The sequence below is a fragment of the Ceratotherium simum genome, chromosome 19 (genome assembly GCF_057802395.1).
Source record: "Ceratotherium simum simum isolate JZ-2026a chromosome 19, ASM5780239v1, whole genome shotgun sequence".
In the NCBI taxonomy this organism is placed as follows: Eukaryota; Metazoa; Chordata; class Mammalia; order Perissodactyla; family Rhinocerotidae; genus Ceratotherium; species Ceratotherium simum.
The window spans coordinates 5117212-5135512 of NC_141918.1; the positions used below are offsets into that span (position 1 = coordinate 5117212).

At 33.9% G+C, this 18301-nt stretch overlaps 1 protein-coding gene across 2 annotated transcripts in view; it reads right to left on the minus strand.

Moving 5' to 3' along the window:
• Window positions 1-348: 348 nt before the first annotated feature.
• Window positions 349-18301, minus strand: part of PHIP (PHIP subunit of CUL4-Ring ligase complex) — a 127651-nt gene continuing 109698 nt past the window's right edge. Inside the window, exons 35-40 of one of the 2 annotated variants that reach the window (XM_087443798.1) lie at window positions 17712-17861; window positions 12310-12462; window positions 11367-11530; window positions 10651-10910; window positions 9941-10138; window positions 349-5834 (exon numbers count right to left, since the gene is read on the minus strand). In XM_087443798.1, coding sequence (XP_087299924.1) covers window positions 5203-5834; window positions 9941-10138; window positions 10651-10910; window positions 11367-11530; window positions 12310-12462; window positions 17712-17861 — 1557 coding nt within the window. In that variant the 3' untranslated portion in view covers window positions 349-5202. Of the gene's footprint in view, window positions 5838-9940; window positions 10139-10650; window positions 10911-11366; window positions 11531-12309; window positions 12463-17711; window positions 17862-18301 lie in introns of both variants that reach the window. The other variant, XM_087443797.1, reaches the window with a different exon arrangement.

Here is an 18301-nt window from a genome sequence, read left to right on the forward strand (position 1 = left end):
CGCGTCCCACATACAGCAACTGGAAGGATGTGCAGCTATGACATACAACTATCTACTGGGGCTTTGGGGGAAAATAAATAAAATCTTTAAAAAAAAAAAAAAAAAAGGCAAATGACTTATTTTTAACCTTCAGTTATTTTGGAATTAAATGACATTAGGGTACCCACAGTCTTTAATTGGCTAGTTATCTTAATATTTTGCTAAACAGACAGGGCATTGGAAACTCTTAATGTGCCAGCATTTACATAACAAATTCTTTGGTATACTGCCTGTTGAAATTATGTACTGAGTGCTTCATGTGGTGCCAAAAAAAAAGAGACAAATAATAAATCACGAGGCTCCACAAAATAGCTTAGAAAAACAAGTTTTCTATTTATTTAAAAATAAGTTTGTAGTTACTACATTGCAGGGACAGGAATTCTTACACATACATTCTAGTTTGTATAAAAGGATTCAAAGAATTATGCATCAAAACTAACATAGAAAGTGTTCACGTAACAGTAAAGAAAGGTCCAGTCAATATGTACAAAAAGAAAGGGCGCTGCTATTCTGGCGTGAGACTTCGCTTATAACATGATACTCCAGGCTTCCGAAAGGAAAACAAACAAAAACCTCAATAAAGCTAAATAATTAATTTGTCTTTAAACTCTGTGTTACTTATTACATACAACACATTTGCTTGTGTTTAACATCGCTTTCTGTACAAAATAAGCATAATTTTAATTTGAAAATGTGTCAGTTTCAACTTTAACCCTCTAGGTCAGTTACTTTTTAAAAATTGAGCTACATTCTACATGTCTAAACATTGTGACAGGATTTAACAGTTTTCTAAAAGATCTTTAATAAGACCTCACCTTCTTGCAGTTTTAATATGGTCCAAAAATGTAACTTTCTTTTGTCTCAATTTATAGTTTATCACTGTGATTAATCAACACGCACAATCTTAGAAGGAGCACGTGTGCACCTGCATCCTACGCGTGTGTACTATCATCTCAAACCTACTCACTCAGCTCCTTAAATGTAGAAACTCATAGCCACCCACTACCATGTATTTGGTTTGTGCCGTAAAAGGTTAATTTCCTGATGATTTTATCTGCATTAAAAAAGTATTTTGACACAGAGCTATCAAAACAAAAAATAATATATCTTTATAGCTCATAATATTTTCTAATTGTTTTACTGCAGAGTGTACGAAGTTTATCTCTGGAGCGTCAAAAGTGGTACCTACAGTCTTCTAACTCAGTGTGACCTCTTGGGTACTATATAGTACAAAATGACTTTTCATTTGGAGTGCTTAGCTCAGTATAATTAAGAACAAAAACAGTTTCTTAGTAAACGTAATATTAATTTAGTTTAAATCACTTGGAAATTTGGGGAACTGAGGGGAAGTTCAAGGAGGGAAGGAAAATGTATATTTTTCCAATTTTAATAGGAAAATAAGTTCTCACCTAAATATAACTAAACCATGTCTCAACCTGTTATGTAAAATATACTTTTTAAGTAAGGGAGTAATTCACAGAACATAAAAGTACTTCCCCTGTTATGACTTTTAAAATTATGTATTTCCTGCATATAGGAAGAATACTTGTAAGCCCTTTAAACACTCAAGTATCTTGGTCCTTTCAACCTACTCAAAAATAAATTTCAGGTGAAGAAAAACATTCAGAATAACAATGTGTTTTCATCAGATAGAAAACTGAAAATCAAAACTGCTTCCAGTTGACATTGGAGAGAGATACACAGGTTATGTTTGTATGTATAAAACGGAATGCTAGAATTAAAGTAAATGCTATTAACTGGAAGAACTAATTTATATTACAAATCATATTTTAAAACATGTAAATGTTGCTAATATGACATAACTAACAATGTTTGAATATATTTGTTAATCTACTGCACTGCAGATAAGGGACAGTTCTAGATGTTAACATACATGCTGTGCGAGGATCTATTTGCTGATCAGTGTTTATCTTATGTAATTAATTTCCAAGTGATGCTAAATTCGGCCAAACTCACACCTCAGATGTGACCTAATCAAGCTCACAAATATTCTATACAGTTATTCTAATTAAATTTAAGGAGGAAGATAGTTTTGTAATAATGCTATCAAATAAGTCTTCAAATTTGTAGTGAAGCTGTGCAATAATAAAGACAATGGAAACAAGACCAATGAATCCTTAGTACATAAATATATGTAGAAAATAATCCAATGCCATAATAGCAGGTTGCAAAGGATAAAATTTTAAGAAGGTATATATCCATTGCCCAGCGTTGTGAGACTGTAATTAGATTGGATGTTTTAACTACTTATTTCCAACATTTTATGATTTTATAAGATTGGATTGGGACTTGAAAATGTTAGGGTGGAGGGAGAGAATATTAGAGTCATGTACTTAAAAATACATAAATTTACATTTTCCATGCATGTAACAAGTTATATTTCTGAAACTTTCAGTAAACTTGAGATTTTTTATTGCTCACCTAAGACAACTGCCAGCATTTCCGTTTGGCCTATAAACAGTACATACATGGTGTCACTGTCTCCAAGAGGACAATTTTTCCAAGTGGTCAAACGGAACCAAAATATGGTGATGACTTAAATTTCTCAATTCAAATTTTCCAATGTATAGAAGCTAAATTATAAAACTATAAAATCTAAATATATCTGGTATTACTAATATATTTTTAAGTGTTTCAATTACAAAGAATCTGATCCAAGTCATTTTGCTTTACTAAGAAACCAGTGTCTAATAATGTCCAAATAAGGTCATAAATATACAGTGTCTTTACAACAGGAGTAATACGTTTACTTGTTGCTGGTAAGATGATAAATACTCATTTCTTTGCTCAAGAGTTAGAACTAACTGGTACATCGTAGAGGCACATTCCACTCTAAGACTGTACGCTCTTCCTTTTTCTGTATACACCTTAAAACTGTACACATTTTTTATAAAAATGGATTTATAGTCTTTTTTTCCCAACACAATGCAGATAACATCAGGAAATTACGTTTCAAATAGATTGCCTTCAAAAGCAACAAATTACTTTAATGACTTAAATTTCAAACATAGACACTATTATTTTCAATAATGGTGTAACTGAAAGACTCATTTTACTACACAACCAAGCCATCCATTTCTGCATTATGAAGAGTTTAACTACTGAATTTTAATTATATAGTTAAATATATCTGTTAGAAAAAAATAAATATACAAAAAACCTGAAAAATTGGAAATTATTTTTCAACTGCAAAATCACAGCAATCCAGTTAAGATCTGGAAAATGGTTTACTTAATTTCACAGGAGGAGTTCTGTACAAATTTAGTTACAAACGATCTAAAAAGCCCAAATGCATCACTTTCCACTCTTCTTCAAGACAATTAAATGACAGCTAACATTTATCCCTACCAGAAATGAGTAAAGACATAATTATGTATTGTATTTGCCAAGGTTCAATTAAAGACTTTATTTTCTACATCAGGGTCATGCTGATACATATTTTGCCATCCTCACTTTTTAAAAATGTAGTATCTGAAAATTTTGGTTACATTTTTGTACCATACCAGTCCTCAGAAAATACTACATTCTTTAAACTTTTAAAAAAATGGACAATAATTTTTAAACAATAGAAATGGTATTTGTTGGTTTTTAAGGTATAAAATAACTAACTGTACCATAAACAAATAAATAACTGCTTTCCTTTCCCATAGCAGTACATATAGCAATACATTCTCCTAAGTCATATAGTTATCATTTACAATAGACAACTTAATTTTACTAATGATGCAAAAAATAAGAGAATACAAGGCACAATCATTAAATGGAATTTTTCTTCAGGGTGTATATTGACATACCAGCGTGATAAGGATACCGTAAAAAGTGCAGAAAAAACACAATGTGCAATGAGACCACTGTATAAAACATGATTGCATAAAAAGTGATTTGGCCTATTTTAACCTTTAATAATTGAAAATAACCAATCTTCCCCTTAAAATTAAACTATAAAGTATGACATTTTAAAATTATTTTTATTCTACCACTATCTAAAAAATCCTGAAAAAAGAATTTATACCTGGGTAATAGTATATAAGTATGTGTTTGTATATATATTTAATTATACCCATTTAGCAATATATACACATACACACACAGACACATTTCTTTGTAAGTCATTTTAGCCTATTAGATATGTCTAAACTTTAGAAATGACATTAATCCAGATCAACAAGTAAACATCAAATCCCATACCTTTTTCCTGTATTTTCCTTGAATCCTTTAACCACTTAAACATTTTCTCTAAAACATCTCTGTCAAAGGACCCACCAGTGCATTATTTTCTACTATTAGTACCAAAAAAAGATACATCTCAGCATAACTCTTTAATAACTTGCTCTTTAGAATAATATACAGCCTTTCCAATATTGAAAAGTGTATGCTGTCTTGACAGTCAAAAACAGGCTTTCCACTGCACTGATTCTCAGTCTTTGGCACAATAAACAGAGATTGAGTGATTGATATAAGAATCAAGGTCTGAAAAATTAGACAGTCAAATGTTTTCCAATGTGGATATGTTTCCTTTTCATCAGTACATTTTCTCTTACGTTTGGCAGAAATGGAATACAGCAAAAGCCTCCTCTAGATTCTTTGTAGATGAACATTCTACAATTTAAAATTAAACTTTTTAGGGTATCAAATGGTGGGAATTTTATATTTATCTTTAGAGAAAACACTTCTTAACTTACTGCTACTCTGATAACATCTGTCTTCCTAGGGGCACGACTTCTGTATGATAGAAATGTACCTGGCTTGGTCAAAAATAATTCATTTTAACATGAAATGCTTTATCACTAGGAATATTATGCTCCTTAAGAGTGTAGCAGAACTGTCTTTTCCAGAAATAAACTGGGAATTCATTATAGGTCCTCAATTTCTTTTGTTTTGAACAGTGAATGAAATGAATGTTGAAATACATAACCTATCTAAGGGCAATAAATAGCAAACATTTAAAATATATATGTATATATTTATATATATATATTCATTTAAAGAAGTGAAGTGTCTTGGAAATTTGTTGGTTTTTTTGCAAATCAAATCATAACATTCCCTAATCCATCATAGCAGCAAGGAAGCAGAAGCCTTAGTTCTACATATTCCTTAACTGTACCTGCTTTATGATTTTGAAGTAAAATATTTTGGTACAAGTTACCAACCAATTAAATTAGCTTTTGCTTTTTCAGTCAACTTTCGGACTCGTCCTCTACTAGAAGTTCCAAAAGTCAAAGAGGTGTCTTCGAACAGCAGCTGCCTTTGCTCCTCTTCAGAGTCATCCTCATTATAGAAAGCTGTCCTTCGACCTTGGTTTCGAGTTCTCATGTGGGGTTCAGAGGCTTTAAGTTCCTCAAACTCTTCTTCCTCATCCATAGGATCATCTGTCTTTTTTCGGTTACTTCTCCTTAGCATTTTAACATTTGTAACTATGAGATCTGAGTCTAGTTTTTGTGTCTTCATCTTCCTTTTGGGTTTTCTGCCTCCACGACTCTTTTTCTGTAACAAATCCTCCTTTACAATATTAGCTTCAGAAAGAAAATTGCATGTTGAAGAAGGAACTACTTCATCTCTGATGGGATGCACGTTATTTTGCTCTGAATTTTCTGGCTTTGTGTGCTGTAGCTTTTTGGGCTTTCTACCCCTTTTTTTGTGTATAACTTCACCACTATTGGTATTAACTTCTACCTTAGGTTTCCTTCCAGGTCCCCTCTTCACAAGTTTCGACGGCTGCCCTCCATGGCCATTTACTTGAATGCTTCCTGGTACAAGAGCACTGTTCTTACAATCTGCTAAAAGGGAACAACAGCACACTTAATATATGGAATTGCTTTTTTATTTGACCCTCAAACTAGTTGTAGGCCATTGCTATACTTATATACATATAATAACATAATCCTAATTTTTTTTTTTTTTTACTAAAGGGAGAAAAAGAACAGAAAGCTAATAGTTTAATACTATTATTTATTTTCTACTTAAAACTCACAGAGGAGGAAAGATCCTTATTGAAGTCATTAATGACTTCACATGAGGGAAATGAAACTCAGAGCAAATAAATAACTCATCTACGTTAATACTGAAAATTATGATAGAACTGGGATTAGCGAAGGTTTCTTACTCCTACTACCTTCACTACACATTCTAATGCATGAGCGCTGTTTTCATTACACAAATGACCCTGTTTACTTATATGGAGCTTAATAACCACAAAGCACTTTATTTACCTCATTAAACACAGGGTTTTTCTGTATTCTACCTTCAAGAAGCTCAATTATGGAAAATAATCTTTGTATAAAATCCACGACCTTTTAACTTGGTAACCTGAATAAATAAGCAAGCATTATCATCCCCCTTTCCTTTCCTCTAATCACTTTTTCTACTAGGGATGGAAGAAAAAGTAACTATCAAGACTGGAATGATTCTAACTCTTATTTGATCCCCCTTTGGATGTGATGATCATAATATCAGAGAAGAGTTTATATTTAAATATTTCCTTACATTCCTCAGAAGTAAAAAGGATCTCCTCTCCTAATACTACTATGCAAGAGGTTTAGGAGTACGTCTACTGACATAATTTACCTCAGTTACATTCTAGAGAAAAATTACCATGGCTTTGACATTCTTCATCTATCCTATGTACAAGAGTAGAAATAAGTTACTCTTGGTCACGGATTATATTCTAGAATTGTTTAAAGAGGATTAAAAAAACAACTAACTGGCAGTTTTCTTCACAGGCTCTTTTTGAAACAGTCCTATCTCCTTATGTAATCGAATGGCAAATGACTAATTTATAATCATAAGCAATACTGATTGCATTTATCAGTCAAATTCACTGTGTGTGCCACCAGTACCATGATTAAAATCCGACTGTAACAAACATCATGATAAGGGCCATTATACTTTATAAAAAAAATAAAAGAAAAGTCTATAGATCAAATTCTAAATCTGTAGGATCTGGAGATCATGATGAACTGCCCTTCCGTGGTTAAAAAAAAAACGCTATTAGCCTTTTTGATGAAGGAAAAAGATGACATACATGTACTACCACTAGCTTTTGTTCTTCCAAAAATCTGAAGTTTTATTTGCTTGTGGTGGGTGATCTGCAATGCAATATTCTAAAGGAAATCCATAAAGATATGGAAACTGCTTTTGAAGAGAATGCTTCTTCATAATGGTATTTTTTGTTATGGGTTTGAGTTTTACTTCGTAAATATCAAGAAAAAACCATCAAGAGATTCACAAAAGGTCAGGGCCAGTAGCAGAGGGAGAAGGCAAATCCCACAGTACAGTGACTTTCTTTAGATTAGTGGTTTTCCCTAAGGATGAGGGGAGGGTGGGCAGGGGAGGGGTGTGTGTGTGTGTGGGGGGGGGTGTGTGGGTGGGGGTGTGTGTGTGTGGTGGTGGTGGTGGTGGTGGTGGTAGTAGTAGTAGTCAAGTTTTTTCTAACAAACAATTACACTTAACCTGCCTGAGGAGTCTGTGTATCTTTTTGTTTTACATTAAGACTACTGACAAAGGTCTAAATATCCAGTCCGTGTACCCACTATAAATGTTCTACAGAAGGACTCCAGGAACTCCTTGAAATGGTCCAAATTTTGTGTGGATATGCCTTTATGCATTTTCTGGGCAAAGGACTGCAGATTTCATCAACTTGACAAAGCAATATATAACCTAAAATGGTTAAGAACTAATGTAGCTCTCTTAATTAAATTAAAAAAAGGTTGAAAAATCACTGATCTGAACCCTCTGCTGTCCAATAAGGTAGCTACTAACCACGTGGCTACAGAGCACTTGAAATGTAGCTACGCAACTGAAGAACTGAATTTCTAATTAAATTTGAATACTGAAGCAGTGTACATTTTGAAATATTGATTACATGTTGAAATGACAATATTTTGGATATAATGGAGTAAATAAAATGTTATTAAAATTGATAATTTCACCTGTTCACTGTTACTAGAAAATTTAAAATTACATATGTAGCTTGTATTATATTTCTACTGGACAGCACTGTTCTTGATTCCAATAATTAATTCAGGTGTCAATATTTATGTAATAAGTCATCATTAATTAGTTATTTAACAGCTAATTGTATTTCTCTACTGTACTGATACCCTTGTGTATTTGTAATACTCAAAAATTATTAATCATACTGGCTATTGGACCTCCCCCTATCATAATGCTAGAACCAACTAACTATGTACATTTGATTTCTCTAGGATTTAGGAGTGGCAGAAGCAAGGCCAATATACTATTCAAAACTTTGATTTCAGTTCAGAAAGGAAGCAAATATAAAAATGTAAAACATTCATATACAAAGTCATTTGCTTATTTATTCAAACACTTATTGTCCACTATATACTAAGTATAGGTGATTAAAAAATGAGTAATTAAACATGAGAGTTCAGAATCTACCAGAGAAAGACATGTAAAAAAAGACTAATTCTATCAACATTATAATTCTATCAACATTATAAGTGCCACAAAAGGCAATGAATAGGGTGTTCTGGGAACATAAAGAAATGCTTGAGTCTGTCTAAATAACCCAGGAGAAGGTTTCCTGGAGAAGATGACATTTCAAAGTGAGGCTTGAAAGATAAAAGGAAACTAAACTGGGAGAAAAAAAACATTCCAAAGAAGGAAGAAGAGGACAACAATATTCAGGGACTTCCACATGGTTTAGTATGGCTGGGACATAAAAGGGAGAAAGAAAGTAAGGAAAGCTGGAATGTTAGGCAACAGCCAAGTAATGAAGAGTCTTATATAACAAGGCAAAACATTAAAATCCGATTCCACGTATATTTGAAGGCAGGGAAGGATTTTAATTGTGTGTGTGTGTGTGTGTGCGTGCGCACGCACGCACAAATGCTAGAAATGATCAGAAAGATCTCTTTGGCTGCAATCTAGAAGATGGACTGGGTAAGCAAGAATTGAAAAGTGAGGCAGGGAGACCAGTTAGGAAACCAGGACAACAGTCCAGGTGAGAACTTATGGAGGCCTGAGTTAAGGTCATGGAAGTGAGAATGGCAAGGAAGAAATGGTTCTTAAAGGTGTGAAGGAGGCAGAAACAAATAGAAACCAAAGATTGTCAAGTAGATTTGGATACTGAAGAGCAAGTGAGGATGATTCCCTGATTTTAAGCTTAAGTAGGTAGATAGACGCCAATGCCATTAATCACAATGAGGACGTTTCAGTAGAAAAATTAAATTTTGTGACGTTTCTGGGGAGAACATTGAAGAGGAAATGTTTTAGACACATACTGGAAGTCATGACACAAAATGCTTATTCTTGAGCTGTCTGCTACCAAGAAGCCGTAATTGTTTTGACATGTCATAGGGTATATCCTATCAGTTACTGTCTCCATCTTGCAAACATAAACCTTTACAACGAAAATGAGCAGACAAAAGAACCTAGAAGCATAACTGTAAAAGGGTCAAAAGTTGTATTTTAGAATAGAGGTCTGTCTGTAGACAACCTTTATTTAGTAAAGGTCAGTGTGTTGCATTTTGTGATGTAATACAAACAATTTTCCTAAGAAAGTGAAGACTGCTACATTGGGTTAAATAAATCCAATTTAAACTTCTTGGATATACTTTTTAAGGTTTTGTAATAATGAAGTTAGAAACTATTTAATTTACATCATTAAAAGCCTTTGATTCTAAAATTTTTTATTTCCATATAGCAAGTTTTTCTTGGCTTTTTAAGTTTAATGACAATACAACATGCTTTTGGCACAAGCTGCAAATCCAAGGGTGTCTCACTAAATTTATCAACTAATATAGAATGTGACTTTTAAATGAGCAACCTAAAAAGTGGATATAAATGCTAACTCCAACAAAAGCATCAATTTTAAGGAAGATCTACTGTACCCTGGAAGATACAAATAACACCTTACCTTGCTCAATGACAGCTGATGACTTTGAAATAGTAGATGTCTTTGAGAGCACAGATGATTTCATTTTACGTTTGACTGGCTTTTCCTTTTCCATGTTTTCTTTTGCAGAATTATTCCTAGTGCCATGACTAAAATTGGATTGACCAGGACTTGAAAGAGTATTCAAGGTTTTGGAATGTTTCACGGAATTCTCCAGAACTAAAACACACACACACAAACAAAATGAAATGCTAAGAATTATTTAACCTAAAAACAAGCAAGAAGGTTGGGATCACTTCTAACCAATTAGCCAAGAGGATAAAATCTAGGGGATGCTTAAACTTTCCTTAGGGAATCTACTTTCAAACAGGGAAAAAGCATACACAAATTCTTAATAGTTTCAGACCTTTTAGAAGCTGTCCAGTCACTTCAGGATTATGAAGGCAAGTCTTGGCAAACTGCTAATAAGTCTGGGTACTAGGATTTAAATTCAGGCAGTTTGGATCAGAGTTGCCATTTTTAACCATTATTTTACACTGACACTCCTAAACCTCAATATTCTTTTTCTTATTAAAAACTTTAAAAAAAGAAAAAAAACAATAAAGAAAGCAAAACCAACAATGCCTACTGGAATTTTCTAAAATCCAGTATATTTCATTTGGCAAAATAAAAGCTTAAGTTAAAAAAGTCATTATTTATACTTTAATTTAGAAACTGTAACTGATTCTTACTTGTTTTCCCTGGCATTGCAGATGTATTAGCTTTAGCAATAAATGTCTTTGCTGCTGAAGAAGTAGATGGTTGCTCAGTGGTCACTGGATCTACAACCACTCGGTTGCTTCTAGTTCGAACCACAGAACTGGATTCTGTTTTACCATTTATTTGAGCAGCATTGTGCCGTGGTGGTATTGATCGTGTAGGTGTAGAGAATGGAGAGGTAGAGACATCTGACTTTAGCTGGGGTTTTAAGATCCTTTTTTTCCTTTCAGGGCTGTAAATAAAATAGTGTCATTAGTCATTGTTATAGCTCTATGTGGGCGAATAAAATATAGTTTTATAATACTGTTGAATTCAATATTTGTACTATTATGAAATATGTTAAAATATGAGATTTGTAGTGGATTTCATATGGTTGTGAGCCTTTGAAAAGTGAAAATTTAGTGAAGGATCGCCGTAAATGCTATAGTTATATGACAGAAAGCATGATGCCATCACTAGCCTAAAAATGCTGTTTTACTGTATAGATTTAGCAGTTTGAATTTAAGCACTTACACTAGTATAGCTTTAGTTAAAAGATTAAAAATCCTCCACATCATAGGAACTTGCATGTCAAATATATCATTCTGCAATATAGGGAATAGTAAAGGAAGTATTAAAAAACACCAAGTTCTATCATTTAGATGACAAAGTTATAGATCGGTTAATGCTATTTAAAGAAATCAAATACCTTGATGCAGCGCTACTGGAAACAGAGCTGCTTCTGTTTCTTTTCTTCCTTCTTTTGGTTATTGTATTTCTTTTATGAAAACGAAGAGCAGATTTATAATCTGATAAAACTGAACTAATGTGCTCTTCAAAGAAAGCAGACAGGCGCAAACTCATGCTGTAAATCTATGGTAAGAGGAAAAAAAACCGTTCAAACATTCCTCAAAGGAAAATGCCTGTTCAGTAAATATTAACATATAATTTAAATATTTTTCTAGCAAAAAGCTTTTGGAATTTAAATATTACTTTTTCCCAATCTCTTTTGAGCAAGAGTAAAACTGAAGCATTTTTACAATTAAATTATTTCTTAATTTAGATTAGAAATCGTCCATGCTTTGAGAGTCTTAAAGAAGGGCGCCCTACTATGAATGCAGATGGGCTCATATAGACAAAATTCCTGTAAACTCTACCATACTGAAACCATCCCTGAGGGTCTGAACCTGTTTTCCATTGCTACCTAGAACTAGCATCTATTCTTTCTCATTTCATTTCCATATATCATGCTTTTGTGATGTCTTGTCTGGCCGAAGAGAGGTATTTATAGCTTTAATCATTTTTATAAATCATTCACAAAAATGCTCCTTTCCATTAATGTGGAAAATAACTGGAAAAGTTAGGTCCACATAGCCCTAATATGTACCAGGACAATACACATGTGGTATCTATTAAATCACTTTTTTTTCCAAGAAAAGTAACCATTCCTAAACATTGGTGACATCAGTCCTATTTCACAGAAGGAACAAAGTAGAAAGATGTGAATTCTTTTTTCCACTAGGATACCATTAAGAACATAATAGGAAGTCAATTTTGCTCTAAATTTTAAATAAAAGCAACACTTAGTTACTTAACATACTTTCCTACTGATTTCATTTAATTTAAACGTAAAAGAAAATTTAATTATATACCCTTGATCTTTTGCTTGGTGTATATGCTTTGGAATTACTAAAAATAAGCCTGACATCTTTACACAACTCCATTGGTGACTCATAATTCCCAGCCTCTAAGGTTTCTCTGACGGTAGCAAAATCCATTGGAGTGTCAATGATGTCTCTGTAGTCCTAAGAGAGGGAAAACAGGTGGTATTATTATTATCATTACTACCAAGAAGCATTACCTCTCAGCATAGGGATTCACATACAATTTCTGTGATGAGTACAAGTCCTAGAACCATTAATAAACATTCCTTCTTTTCATCATCTAGGCTCCTTTTTTCTAATAATTTTTATCTTTTTCATGCCCTCTCTCTTTTATTGCCATCATCACAGGATTTCTCTATTCAAGAACCTATAAGTTATGGTTTCTTTCCTTGGGGAAGAGGAAAAAGGGTGGAGTTGTGTTTGAAACAAGAGATTGAAAAAACTCAGCTCTACAACTACAGACATAAATCTGATGCAAAAACCCTATAACTTCGTACAATCTTTAATCTCTAAAGGCTGAAACATAACTGTAACTTTAAAATAAGGAGATACAAACAATGGAAATATGTGAACATCCCGTATGTGTGGAGGCCTGAGTTCTAATAACCTCAACTTCAGTACTACAATTGGGAACTTGGCAGTAAGCAAGAATTATGAATGTAAATAGTTGTCACAAAGCCTATGCGCTTCATTCCACAGAGGAGAAGTGGAATCAAGTCTCCATCTATCAATTGGGTATAGAATAAGGCAAAAGATTAGAAGCAATATAAACAGACAAGTGAAAGCAGAAAAAAACAACAAAACAATAAGAAATTATCCAAATATGGTATCTTTTAGTAGGAATACAGAGTATTATACCTTTTCCACAGCCCCAGAGTATGTAACTATACTTTTCAAAATATAACTTGATTTTGCACCGAGTTTAAATTATGATCAAATGTTTGACCATAAAGCAAACAGGATTATTGCCTTCTACAAATAGGGACAGTTTTATTTCTTATTTCTTCCTTAACCATCTGTATGCCTTTTATTTCCTTTTCTAGGCTTACTGCATTGGCTAGAATTTTGAGTACTAACTATGGTGAAGAACAGCGGTAAGAATGGACATCCTTGCCTCATTCCCAACCTTAGGGGGAAAGAATTTGGTTTCTCATGATTGAGCATGAAACAGTTGTAGGTTTTCTAATAGATGTTCTTTATCAACTTATGGAAGTTCCCCTTTATTCCTAGTTTCCTTAAGAGTTTTTATCATTAATGATGTTCTGTTTTCTTAGATTATTTGTCTGTTTGGCATCCATTCATCACAGGACCAATTATATTAACTTTATTTTCTTATTTTCTGTATTGTTGATGCTCTGGCATTTTGGAGGCCTTATAGACCTGAGGAGATACTGTCCTTCCCAGGGCTAGCCAATTCTTACAGACAGCAAAGAGCTGCACTGAACATGTCTTTCATATGCAAACCAATCACCTCCTTATCTAACCCTCACACACCAAGCCAATATTTCCTCTGCCCTGAATCATCCCAGGGTCAGATACCAGACAACTAGAGAGCACTCCTCTGCCCTAATGCCCACTGGAATTATTCAAACTAGCCAATCCTAAACTGTTTACCCTACCCTGTCCTGCCTTTCTCATGGAAACCCCAATAAAGGCTCTGGCCTAAGCTTTCCGTTGCTCCTGCCTTCTGCCACCTGACCAAAACCTGGTGCATCCCCTAAGTGGCATTTGGTGACCTCCTCTAATAAACTCCTTTCTTCCAAGCCTCGTACTCATTTCCTCCTGTGGCCACACTGACTTTACCATACCACATCATATCCAACATGTAGGCTTTTAGAACAAAAGCGTACTGAATTTTGTCAAATGCTCTTTCTGCATTGATATGATCATGTGATTTTCTCCTTTAATATGATGAATTACATTGATTAATTTTTGAATACTGAACCAGCCTTTTATTTCTGGGGAAAAACTCTACTTTGCCTTGGTAGAAAATCATTTTTATATATTGCTGAATTCTATTTGCTGGCATTTTATTAAGAATTTTTGCACTTTCCTCTTTTGTACTATTTTTGATAACTGGCTTTATAAAATGAGTGGAGAAGTGTTCTCTATTTTGTGAAGAGATTATGTAGAAATTGTGTTAATTCTTTAAACATCTGGTAGAATTCTCCCGTGATGACATCTAGGCTTAGAGATTTCTTTTTTGTAAGCTTTTAACTACAAATTAAATTTCCTTACTAGTTGTAGGGCTATTCAAATGATCTATTTCATACTGGGAGAGTTGTGATAGTTTGTACTTTAGAAATGGTCATTTCGTCTAAGATGTCAAATTTATATGTCTAGAGTAGTTTGTAGTATTCCTTTGTGATCCTTTTGATATCTGCAGGGTCTGTAGTGATATCCCCTATTGCATTCCTGATACTTGCAATTTGTGTCTTTTCTCTTTTTAGCTTTGTAAATCTTAACAGAGGTTTGTCAATTTCATTGGCTTTTTCAAAGAACCAGCTTTTGGTTTTACGGATTTTCTCTATTATTTTTCTGTTTTCAGTTTCATTGATTTCTGCTCTTTATTATTTCCTTTCTCCTGCTCACCTTTGGTTTATTTTGGTCTTCTTTTTCTAGGTTCTTGAGGAGAGAGCTTGGATTACTGATTTGAGACTTCTCCTCTTCTGATATAATTTCCCTGCATTGCTTTAGCTGCATTCCACCAATTTTGATATGCTGTCTTCATTTTCATTGAGTTCAATGTATTTTTTTTATTTCCCATAAAACTTCTTTGATTCAAGGATTATTTAGAAGTGTACTGTTCAATTATCAAGTGTTTGGAGATTTTCCTGTTACTTTTCTGTTACTGATTTCTAGTCTGATTCCACTGTGGCTGGAAAACACTTTATGATGTTTTCTGTTTGTTCTGTTGTTTTTTACTTTTTTCTGCTATTTTTGTCTGCTAACAATTTTAGCTGGTGGAAGGAGAGGTTCTAAATACTATTGTTCTCATTATTTTGAATACATAAGAGAGACTGCATTCTTATATACTGCTTATTCCCTAAGAATATTACATATAGCTCTAGGCTCTTGTCCTCGCTTTGTCAATAAATAGTTACATATCTTGGAAAGATACTTAACCCGAGACTCAGTTCAACATCAGTAAAATGAGTCAGTTGGATCACAGTCTTGCGTCTCTTCCATATTTTCTGTACAGTTGACTTAACATTTTTCTTTTGTCCTTAAGAGTTTTGATTTTTCACTATTATTCCAGGTAAAGATTTTTTTTTTTTTTTTGTGAGGAAGATTGGCCCTGGGCTAACATCCGTGCCCGTCTTCCACTACTTTATATGGGATGCCGCCACAGCATGGCTTGACAAGCGGTGTGTCTGTCTACACCCGGGATCCGAACCTGTGAACCCGGGGTCACCAAAGTGGAGCATGCGCACTTAATCGCTATGCCACCAGGACAGCCCCAGGTAAAGATTTTTTTACTTATATATCCTGCTCAGGAGTCATGCTTTGTCAAATGTTTATCAACCCTAGAAAATTCTCAGCCATTAACTCCTCAGATACTGCCTCTCTCCTACTGAACATTTTGGACCTTCTCATCCTTCATCCTATCCACCATATCTCCTAATCTCTCTTTCAGAGAGTTTAATCTCAACAACTTTACATTTCATTTCCAGAAGTTCTGTTTAGTTTATTTAAAAATGCCTGCCCCACTCCCTTCCCTCCTCAAATTAGGTTTTTTTCCCCCTTATGCTTCTCACCCCTCCATTTCTCTCTTAAATAAAAATGACAAATCAAAGTTTAACTGGCAATTTTTTTCCTATCTTGGTGGTACACAAAATAATGAATGGTGTTTGAGATTTGATGAAGTATAATATTTCAGAATAATCTATTATCTCAAGTTTTTGGGGAGAGTGTGCTAATATTTCCATTTGTTGTTTCTGTTGTCACATATAAGATGGATCACTCCCTCATTTGGTTTGTGATTTCTTTTTATCATTCGTTCATCTTTAGTAGGGACTGGTTTGTTTTTTCATTTCTCCTGATGAATTTCTACACCAAAAAGGTAGTGTAAAGCTGGACTCCAAATCCATGCATAGCACAAGCATAGGGAGATTTCTCTCCGCGACACCCGAGAGCCAGACAGACACATTCTTCCTTGTAGAAGGAATCCTTCTATTCTCCTCATTTGAGGGTAAAGTCTTTCAACAGTCCTAATGGAGTGTCGGTTCCAATTTCCTTCCTCATCATAGCTCCCATGGCTTCCACCTGTCTCTGCATGGTGTTAATACTTGTGCCTCTACAATCTAGACATTAAAGCTTATTTCTCTCTCTTTTTTTCTGGGGCAAAGTCCAGAATACAAACACCTGCAAGCACTGGAAAAATTATAACTTACTTTCTAAAACATAGTTGGGCTTGTAAGAAACAAAGGGAAATCCACAGGTTCCAAAAACAAAAAGAACTGAAAACCAGAGCAGGTAGCATGAGCTCAGTTCTTCTAAGAGTTTTTTGGAGGGCAGGATTCAAATTGGCTCAGTTTATCACATTGCTGGAATTAAAGATTTATCTTCTACATTTAAGACTCCATGTTTTTGATTTTTAAATGACAAAAAAAGCCATTTTATGATATTTATCTATTGATGAAATTTCTCTATTTTCATCATTGCAAGTATAGCATACATATGTAAAAAGCAGATAATGAAGTCACATGATACTACATCCAGGTCATGATCTCTTATAAAATATTTCATTTGAAAACATAAAGGTTATCTGAATTATACAACATTTAATAACTGAATAAAGGAATAAAAACATTATTTTAAGCTAAATTTAGATTGCTAAGTGTGCATGCCAAAATAAATACTTGGATCATGTTTACTCAACCTTTTTACCATGAATTCCATCAAGATCATAAATTAGCATAACCTAAACATATATACTAATGCCACCTTACATTTGTACATAGTGCTTCAATTTAAAAACTATTTTAATGTACTCTTGTTCCATTGCTGTAACCCTGTAAGGACGGTTAGGTAGGTATTATTCTCGTTTCCTAAATAATCACCATAATAAAGTCATGGAATTAGTGTGGGGAAATAGTAAAAAAATATTCAGATGAGAAAACTAAATGACTTGCTCAATGTTGTACAACTGGTAAGAGGCAGAGCTGGAACCATAACCCAATTGTACAGAGTCTTAGTTCTGGGTTCTTTCTATTTTACCATACCATTCAACTTAGATGCTCTATATAACAAATGGATAATGACAACATGTGTAAAATAATGAAGAAATAAACTATAATCACAAAAAATAACAACTTAAACAGCAAACTGCCTTGTATAAGATATACAGCAAACTGACAGGTTAAGAAAATAGTTTCAAAAATACTTACTGGATATTCAAGGAGATCTACCGGCTGGCGAAAAGGCTCAGAATCTTCACACTGAAAGATGAGATTTAACAGTTCTTGACATTGTTTCTTCCATGCTTGAATATCATAAGACTGAGCTCTGTTACGTAATCTTCTTCTAGGTTGATGGTCCTAAAATAAAAATGTTCAAATATATTAATGAAATAACACTTCATTTATTTGCATTTTTAACACAGTCTTCGATAGTTAGGTAATATACTGTAATTCAAATAATAGAAAATATCATTCATCTAGTTCTGAAAACCATGAATTCTGTGATGGAAACTGATTTGGAAGTAACACTCAATCTGCCTTTAAAAAAACTAAGAGCAAAAAAACACTCTCGGGGCTGGCCTGGTGGTATAGTGGCTAAGTTTGCGCACTCTGCTTTGGCGGCCTGGGGTTCGTAGGTTCAGATCCCAGGCACAGACCTATGCACTGCCTGTCAAGCCATGCTGTGGCATTGTCCCATATAAAGTAGAGGAAGATGGGCACAGATGTTAGCCCAGGGCCAGTATTCCTCAGTAAAAAGAGGATTGGCAATGGATGCTAGCTCAGGGCTCATCTTCCTC